This window comes from Rattus norvegicus, chromosome 9, assembly GCF_021556685.1.
Source record: "Rattus norvegicus strain SHRSP/BbbUtx chromosome 9, alternate assembly SHRSP_T2T, whole genome shotgun sequence".
In the NCBI taxonomy this organism is placed as follows: Eukaryota; Metazoa; Chordata; class Mammalia; order Rodentia; family Muridae; genus Rattus; species Rattus norvegicus.
In genome coordinates, this window is record NC_141542.1 from 33,383,128 (window position 1) to 33,392,939 (window position 9,812).

At 40.5% G+C, this 9,812-nt stretch overlaps 1 protein-coding gene across 4 annotated transcripts in view; it reads left to right on the forward strand.

Moving 5' to 3' along the window:
• The window catches only part of Cd2ap (CD2-associated protein), a 97,057-nt gene extending 87,794 nt beyond the window's left edge, over nucleotides 1-9,263 (forward strand). For 3 of the 4 annotated variants that reach the window (XR_015628618.1, XR_015628617.1, XM_087565906.1), the window contains 2 exons: nucleotides 3,401-3,464; nucleotides 5,660-9,258. Coding sequence is in view for 2 of the 4 variants with exons in the window: in XM_087565906.1 (XP_087422032.1) it covers nucleotides 3,401-3,464; nucleotides 5,660-5,701 (106 nt within the window). In the remaining 2 variants the exon portion in view is untranslated. 4 annotated transcript variants of the gene reach the window in all.
• The last annotated feature ends 549 nt before the right edge of the window (nucleotides 9,264-9,812 follow it).

The following is a 9,812-nucleotide window of genomic DNA, read 5'->3' on the forward strand; positions in this document are numbered from 1 at the left end:
AACTTCGATCTTGCCATTGCTTCCCAAGTGCAATTGCAGCTACAAGGCCCGGGGCTTTTGTTTTTTGAAGGAATAAAGGTTTTTTCAATTTACTTTTCTTTTATGTATGTTTTTGTCTGCCTGTATTTCTGTGTATTAAGTGTGTGCGTGCCTGTGTGTGTCTGTGTTTTGCATGGTACCTGTGGAGGGCAGAAGGAAGAGGGTATTGGAGCCCCTAGGACAGGAGATGCAAATAGTCGTCAGCTTCCTTGTGGATGCTGAGAACTGAACTCCTGTCTTCTGGGAGAGTAGCTAGAGCTTTTAACGTCTAAGCCACCTTTCCAGCCCCTTTGGGAAGAATTCTTAATCCATGGATGTATATTGTTCTTTAGGAAACTTTATCTAGGAAACATGAGAAGGCAAAAAACAATACATGTCAATTTAGAAATTTGCCATACTAACCTAGTGATGTTACCAGTATGTGAATTTCCTCTTAGTTTCTTCGATTGCAGAACAACCAACCAATAAAACACAATTTGATGTGTGAATATCAGATAGCACATATAAGGTGAAAGAAATTAAAGCACTGCCCTTCATCTGATTTGCATCAGCTCACTTCATGACCTCTCGCTGTACCTTCTATTAGCTAAATAAATTAACTGCTTGTACTATTTAGAAAAATAAAGTCTAACAGTGGATACCTTAAAAAACAATTTCTGAAACCTGCAAAATACATATTTACAGAATGACTGAAAAAATATAGGTTAGAGGGAAGTTAAATATTGACAGCATGAGGTTAAAAATATAAATTATTGGCTGAATATTTTGACTTGGGAAATTTAATGTAATATTTAATTGAAAACAATAAGAGGAAATTGAAGTCCAAGTATTTTACCAAATAAGTTGTAATTTGTTTTGTAATTAACTGGCTTTTGTTTGAGTGCTAGAGTGTCTAATCTACAAAATATGTGATATGTGAATATGGAGAATTGCTTTTAAAAGCCATATATTATCTCTCTATTTGTCCTTAGCTGTTTGAGTTTATTTTTGTATCATACATTTGTCACTCTTGGTGATTTTTTTAAATTATCTTAATTGGTTCTTTGAGATTTTTGTACAATGTGATTTGCTTATTTGCCCTTCTCTAACTCATCCCAGATGACCCCAGCTCCACTTTGTGTCTGTCTTACTTATTTAGTTTTTAGAAATCAATCTGTACTGCCCATATTGCCTGAGAAGTGTGGCCTTTCACTGAAGTGTGTTTGACTTACCGGGGGCTAAAACTCTTAAAAGAAAACTGACTCTCTTCTAGTAGCTGGCACTTGCCAATACATCCTTAGCTAGAGGTCAGACTTCATGCCTACCTCCTCTTTTCATAATGGGATTTAGTCTGGCTTAACCTTGCACAGGTCTTGTGCATACATACTGTCAGAACTGCTGTGAATTTCATGTCTGTGAAATGTCCCTGCTTTGTCCAAAAGACACTGCATGCTGTGAGGAGACAGCATAACCACCGCAACTCTTAGGAAAGAAAACATTTAATTGGGGCTGGCTTAAAATTTCAGAGGTTTGGTTCATTATCATCATGACAGGAGGCATAGTAGCATGCAGGGAGACATGGTGCTGGAGAAGGAACTGAGAGTTCTATATCTTGGTTTGGAGAGGTGGCTCAGTGGTTTAGAGCACTGACTGCTTTTCCAGAGGCACACTTTTTCCAACAAGACCACACCTCCTAATAGTGCTACTCCTTATGGACCAAGCATTCAAACACCTAAGTGTATGGTGGCAGCTCCTATTCAAACCACCACACCCTGGTTGTCTGTCTGTCTGTCTGTCTGTCTGTCTGTCTGCCTGCCTGCCTGCCTGCCTGCCTGCCTGCCTGCCTGCCTGCCTGCCTGTCTGTGTCTGTCTGTCTGTGGTTATCCGCCACCTCTGGCTCCTATACTCTTTTTGTCTCTGTCAGTCACTATCAACTGCAAGAAGCAGCTGCTCTAATAACAGCTAAGAGATACATCAGTTATATACATGGTTATAATAGTGAATCCTCAGGAGTTGGCTTAGCACTGTATTATGCCCATTTAGTAGAATATCAGTAGGAGGTTCATAGAGCCAGTGACCTATTTTGCTATAGATTCTTGGCTTAATAAAGGTACTAGGTATAGATTTCCTCTTGGAGAGAAGAACTTAAATATAATCAGAAAGTGGTTCATGCCACTATTACACCGATGGGCATGTCTTGCTAGGCCATGATATTGTAGCTTGCAAGGTTCTTACTGGGTTACTTTTCTACTTTGGTAGTATGAATAGCACCTGTTGCTACTGTGAAAGCTAGCACGCAGACACGAAGCTTCTAGATCAGTAATAGCTTTATTTCTCCTTGTTCTAGCAACTCAAGTATGTGGTATCGTCAGCAATAGGGTCTTCTGAAGGGAAATGAATAGCATCTGCACTAGCTTGTAAGGCTGGGGCTGGGGGAGGTTTGTGAGATCTCACTGGCCAACAACTGCAAAAGAGAACCAGTTTCTAGGACTGAGCTTTTGTTGTTAGCCTATGCTGTCTATTATCGTCATTGTCCTATTATAGGTTAAATCTATTTTAACTCTCTTACTTAATTTATTTTTTATTTTATGTAAGTATTTTTCCAGTGTTTATGTGCCCTGTGTGCATGGCTATACTCTGAGAGGCCAGAAGAGGGCATCAGGTCTCCTAGAACTAGAGTTACAGGCATTTGGGAGCTTCCATGTGGCTGCTGGACGTGAACTTCTCTAAATGCAGCAAGGATTCTTTTTTTTTTTTTTTTTTTTTGGTTCTTTTTTTTCGGAGCTGGGGACCGAACCCAGGGCCTTGCGCTTCCTAGGTAAGCGCTCTACCACTGAGCTAAATCCCCAGCCCTGCAGCAAGGATTCTTAACCAGCAGGCATTTCTCCATCTCTCCTCCCCATTGGAGCGCGCGCACACACACACACACACACACACACACACACACACACACACACACACACACACACACAGTCTGACTCTTCTGAGCGGTCTTTAGTGTTCTATAAGGAGGGATGAAATAGTACCAGCGACGTTTATTCTCAGTGCCGTGTGTACTGTGGCGTGTGTTTATATAATGCCTACAAAGGCTAGAGGAGGATGTAATGTTTTGCTGGAACTGAAGTTGTGTGACACCCCTTGTCAGTGCCACAGGCCAAGCTCAGGTCCTCTGGAAGAGCAGGAAGTGCTGTTTTTGTTTCTTCAAATCTTCTACTGAAGTACTCAAACTAGAAAATTTTGAAACTTTTCTAAATTAACAAGATTACTGTTCCTAAGAAGTTTGCCTTTGTGTGCTGTGTGTATGTGTAAGTTAAAGCTTCAGTTAACATGAGTGAAATACGCTGTTTAATGGTAAAACTGAAAGGTAATACTTTGTCTTTAGGAAAGAACTGGAAAAGCTACGCAGAGAACTAGAAGAAGAGAAGGCCATGCGAAGTAACCTAGAGGTAATGAATGCATCTCCAGCTTTATAAACTGTGAGGCTTTGCTTTCCCATCTTTCCGCTCTGTGGTTGGCTCTGCTACAAGCTATGCTCTCCTACCTCAGATGAACACTGCGCCATTTCATGGAGCAGTTTCCTGTTTCTTGTTGACTCTCTGTATTCATGCAATTGCTGACTCTGTGGATTCATGCAGTTTAAAAGGAATTTTTTCTTTGTTTTGAGAGTCACATGGGGCCTTGTGCTTGCTAGGGAAGCAGTCGGACCTGGAGCTGTAGTTCAGCTCTGTGATTGGTCTGAGTCTTTACTCTGGACTCTGTGTGAAATACCAGGTATGTAAGGGGTCTGAGTGAATAAATACTGTTGTCCCTTGATCTTCAATTCTTTGAGCTTTTTGTTTCTTTTTCTTTTTTACCTTAAGGGGCAAGCAGGCTTTTGCCTTCCTGGGTCCTGGTCATTTGGCCTGGACTGGAGGGAGAGAAGCTTAGTCAGGTGCAGGTGGGTGCAGGCAGGATCTTATTTGGAAGTGAGTGCACTGGCAAAAAACACACTCCTTGGACTAGCTTCAGAGACCTTGGGAAACGAAGGCTATTTAAAGCTTGGGGGCAAAGGGGTAGGGGCTACCACAGTGAGTGTACTTCATTGGCCAGGGCCATGGTGCTCAGGATGCCTCATTTGCTTGAGCAGTACCTGGACATGACCTTATAAGGGGAAGTGAAAGTTTAACCAGGCTGTAGGAGACCTTCTCTGGCTAGGCATAGGTGCTTGGCCCAGGGCTGCTTCCACCAGGACATGCAGGCCCAGGGCGAAATATTGGGAGGGAGGGTGATTCTACTCCTACTGATCTCAGGATGAGATTTCTGGGCTTGGACATCCCTCGACCCTACTCTTGCTTCAGGTCTGCTCCTCTCAGTCCCATGGCTCCCTGTCCTCACAGTTTGTAGCACTCACTTTCTTTTGTCACTGGAGAGGTTATATTCACTTTGTTTTTAGGGGGAGTGCTGGAATTGAGACATAGTTTCTTTAACTTTTCTTGTTTTTCTCTTCAACTGTGTTCTTTTCAGGGCCTTCTCCTCCTGTCAGTACCACCGCCCTTCTTCTACTGGGTTTCCTTACTTACCGTTGTTGTCAGAGAATCAGAAAGTGTGGTTTCTCAACTGCCTGACTGACAAGGGGTGCTTCTAAGCTACTTATCAAGTGGGCTTAGATATTGCTGGAAAGGGCAAGGAGCTGTGAGGAACATTGGTTCTACTACAGAGGTCAAAGAGGCTTTAGAATGGCGTGGCAGTGGGACCCAGCTAATCATGATTTTCAGTCTTTGCTGCGTAAACCTCTGAGAGTCCTTATCTGCATGGTTTTATGTGATTGGCACATGTTGGCTTGAAGGTGCTTTGTCACTTGACACCACTCTGCTGATATCTGACAGGGCTCCTTTTGGCACCTTTGCAAACACTCAGCCCCCCACCCCCACCCCACCCACCTCCATCCCCAGCTTGATCTGCTGTGCTTGTTTTCACCTTTTATTTGGGGTTCATTGGCTACAGAAGTAGTTCTCATTGTACCTCCTAAAATGGTTTGGTTTTTCTGTCTTGGATCTTTACCATAAAGTCAGTCTTTTTTCTGTTTGATTTCTTGAGACAGGGTCTTAACTATGTGGGAAAGCTGAGCCTTCAACCCACTGCAGTCTTCCTGCATCTGCCACCTGAGTCAGACTGGGGTTGCAAGGATGTGCCTCAGACACATGCATTTTAGACTCTGCTCACTCATGGCGGGGCTTGGCTCCTTCTTCAGCGTCTCGACCATGTCATAGTTCCCACTCCCACCTCATAAAAGGTTTTCTTGGCTCTGCATTCTTTCTAAGTTTCTCTTTACTTTTTGAGAAATTTTCTTTTCATTTTGTTTGCATTTGTGGGATGTATGCCTTGATTTTCTTTCCATATTTATTTCAAATGCTTTTGTCACTTAGCCATATTCTAGTTGAGATAAACATTTCTTTTTCTTATTCCTTTCTATTTAGGAGCTTGCCTGGTATTTTCTATTGACATTCTTATTCAACAGTATTAGGTCCGCACTCTAAGGAATTAGAGTTTGATATTGGGATCCAAGTTCCACGGCTAGAAAGTGTGGTCATGTGGTACAGATAGGCAAACGTCAACCTTATTAAAGGTATGTTATGTTGTCCAATTTATGTTTTGTTTTTAGGTGGAAATAGCAAAGCTCAAGAAAGCTGTTCTGTTGTCTTGAAGTGGTGTGGACCCAGTGGACCCTAATTCTCTATGAACTTAACTGACTTGTTAAAAACAACAGACGTTGTGTTGTGGTGAAGAAATAAGAGAACATGAACTGTGATATCTACCAAAAAGTTGGGGTGACAGTTTTTTTTTTATATATATTTTGTTTTGCCAATATGAAAAAAAGAAGAGGCCTTATTTCTTACTGTGCTGGGATTGCAAACATTTCTACTGTTTGCTTGAAAATACTACTGAATCTGTATAAAAAGGAAAGAAAGTTCATAATAGTTTTTTTATTGAAACTTGTATTATTTTTAAAGAGTTCTATACTATAAATATCGTAATATCTTTGCAAATAAGCTGTAAGATAAACTATTTGAGAAGGACGGGTTAGCTTTATAGTAGAGTCACTGCTTTTCCTGTAATGCATAGGGCATGAACTCATATACATACACCACACACACACACGTACATACATACATACACACACACACATAAACACACATTCTACACACACACACACACACACACACACACACACACACACACACACACAGCTTCTTACCCAGGGTTACACTGTTGTGCCTGTTTGTCTGCAGTGCTGTTTGTACATTGGGTGATAAAATAGGAGCTCCTAGTTACCAGGTTCCTCACCCATGCATATTTAATCGTTAATGAAATAATAACAATAAATCCAACTTCTAGAGTGTTCTGTAATGATCACACTATAGGATTCATTAAAGGAAGCTAGTTACAAACTGTACTGGATTAAGCTTGAGAAAATAAGAGCTTTGTTCTAAATTCATGTGGCCTAAGAAATCTAAAACTGTCATGCTAATTCTTATTTGTGCCTAGACACTGCAGCACATGTGGAATATGTACACATCAGCCATATTGTTGTATTCTTATGCTCATTCTACAGTCGTAAATATTACTCATTTCATTGTCTCGTATTCAATTCATTGTATCCTTCCTTTAATTTTCACTAATGAAAACCTTAGGAAGCAGCCTCTAAACCCATATATTTTCAAAATTCCAGAATGAGGTTCTATATTGGAAAGCTATTATGTAAACACTCAGGTTTTAGAGACATAATTTATCTAATAGAACAAACTAATTCCTAGAGATATTTTGGACTTTTACTTAGGTAAAGTGAAGAAGAGTGTTAGTATTTCACAAGTGGTGATATACGTTATGTAAATCAGATATAACTGACCGTACTGAAGACATTCCCTGTGGATACTTAGCCATTTCTTTAGCATCCCAATCGACAGTGAGTGTCTGAGGCTGGCTCGACCACATCAGAGTGTGTGGCTACACACCAGGCGCACATGCAAATGTATCTGTAGGGCAACATGTCCCAAACCACAAAGGTTAATTTTAAAAAGTGAAACGTTTTTATTTGTTTAAAAAACGTCAGGCTTTAAGCTTTACTTTAGTAAATGAATGTCAGGTGTTAAGTTATCATGATTCATTAAAAAAAAAACAAAACTTTTTCTTTACATTTTAATCTTAAAATAGAACAATGTTTTTAAGTCAGATTACTTGTGTGTTTCAAGTAAAATAGAACTGGAGTAGAAAGCAATAGACTTGCCAGCACAGAGTCACGGCCGAGTAGGTTCTGGGGGGAGAGGTAACTGTAAATAGAGTGCGCAGTTCAGGGTCTAGACACAGGGCCTCAACCCGGGCTGGACTCCACCTTGTGACGTAGTATAGCAAAACTGCTCTGAAGCTTCCGGTTTCCCTGCCTCTGCCTCCCAGGTGCTAGGATGACAGGCATGCCCAGCGTGTCCAGCCTTTTTAACCATTTCAAGTCTGAGCTCATCTAATGAGAGGTTGTTGATGAACAGAATTGCTCCCTTTTATTTTCAGTGATTAGTCAAATGAAGTATTTGTTTCTTATTAATGTAATAACAGTCCTCAGATGGCAGTGACCTCACCCTAAAAACCATCTCTTACTTTCCCCACGTCCTAGAAATTATGTCCTACTTTCCCCATTGGCAGGCTTGTCTCCACCCACACTGCAGGGAAGGAAAGCACTAACAGTTCAGACTGCGTTCTATTCCCAGTGAGCGTTATTTTAATAAAAAAGTAACATACACATTCAACAGTAGGTGAGTGATTTTCTGGACCAATATGTAGCTCATAGATATTAGTTAGAATGTAACAAATTGGGAAAATAATTCTAATAGAAAAGATAACAGAAAAATGAGTTTATGTGATATAAACACGAATAAGAAAAATAGAAGCACAACCCCTTATTGGATACTCAATTTTCATTTGCAGTTTGGTTCCTTTCTGACCTACTGTGATTCACTGACCTGATTGGTGATGTTGGTCCCAGCAACACATATATTTTACTACTTGTACTTATATTTTAGCATATATACTTTAATGCTGTTGAAAGGTTTACTTGAGACATGTGTAGTGAAGACAATGTGTGTAACTTGGAGATGGAGAGAGGGAAGTCATGAGTTTGAGGCTGGCCTGTGCTGCATGGGGGCCCTGTGTCCACAAGAAAGGAAACAATGTTCCTTGGGTGGTGGTGGGTATTTTCAGCAGTCCACACAAGCAGAATAGCAGTGAGTACATGCTTTAGCCTTCTCAAGCAGAATAGAGAATACCGCCTGTTTTCCATGTGTCTATTTTCTGCCCTTTACAAAACAGTAAAAAGCAAACAAACAAAAACAAACAACAACAACAACAGCAACAACAAAAACCAAGCAAGCTTGGACTTATTTAAAGGGGAAAAGAATTCCTTTAAAATAGTAATTTGCCAGTATTTGCCCTTAGTATGAGAACTTTTACTATTTCTAAAGTTAAAGTCAGAAAATGACAATAACAACAACTTAGAGGTGAATCCCCCTTCCCCAATATGAGTATAAATGAATCTGTCATTGCCAAATTACTAGTGAATGTACAGTTCAGATTTGCTGGTCTTTGAAACACAGTACCACTAAGTGTCTAGTGATTTCAATGTTATTTTGCTGTGTTTGTGACCACTAAGCTTGCTCTTTCTATAAAGGTATTACCTCTATCCAACTGTCCAGGACTTCACAGAAAATCAGAGGATGCAAGAAGAGGATGGGTTGGTCTGACAGAGGACTCCTTACACTCCTTACTGTGATCACAGACAAGAAATCCATTCTAAGTGCTCTGTAGATTTTTTTGATGAATGTTTTATGCTTGCATTTAAACTTGAAATGTATGAGCGGAATGAGACAATCTTTGCAATCAGAATTGAGAAGTGTTACAATTGAATGGCCTTGTGCTGTAGCAATAAATGACCAAGTGCAATGACCTTAATAAAATCATCTTTCAAAAGTTGCTGCTATTAATATTTCTAGTTAACAAGATTCTGCCCTTGTTTAGCCTGCCTTGCCTTCTGTTTGTTAACTGATGTGATACAGTTGATGTTTTGACAATCTAACATTCCAAAGTCCACATCTATATCTTAGAATCTTAGAATACTGTCTTCATTTTTTACAGGTGCTGTTAAAAAAGGAAATGACAGAAAATATGCTTTTCCCTCAAAAAGAAAAATTAATAATAAAAAAGAACTGTGCTGCCGCTCGTGTTGGTCTTCCCTGGTTATTGCTTATCTTAACTCTCCTGCTAGACGTGATTGAACATCATGGCCAAGGCTTTCCTAGATGAAAGCCTTTGGCTCATGCAGTCAGAGAGCAGAGTCCATGATGGCAAGGCAAAAAAGCAGGACCCAGAAAGAACTGAACTCACGCTCTGATGATCAGCAGTGGGCGGAGAGAGGCACACCACAGTGACACACCCCTTCCAGCAGGGCCACACCTCAGCGGGTATCAGTCTTTGGGGCTGGGGCTAGTCTTACTCAAACCACTGTGTCCTTCATCATGTCCTATATTTTTAAGGAAGATGATAGTTCTCATTAATTACTGTATTTAAGTTTTCAAAAACAGAAAAGAAAAAGAAATGCCGAAGTTAAAGCCTTGAGGTTCTGGCTGGGTGGATTTTACTGAACCATTTTGAGTAGCTGTTTCATTTGGAACCACTTAGATAGTTCCTACCTCGAGGGATGGGGGAAGAACTTGAGGTTCTGTGAAGTAAGTGCCTTCTAGATTGCTTTGGCGCATAGTTGGACTGAAATA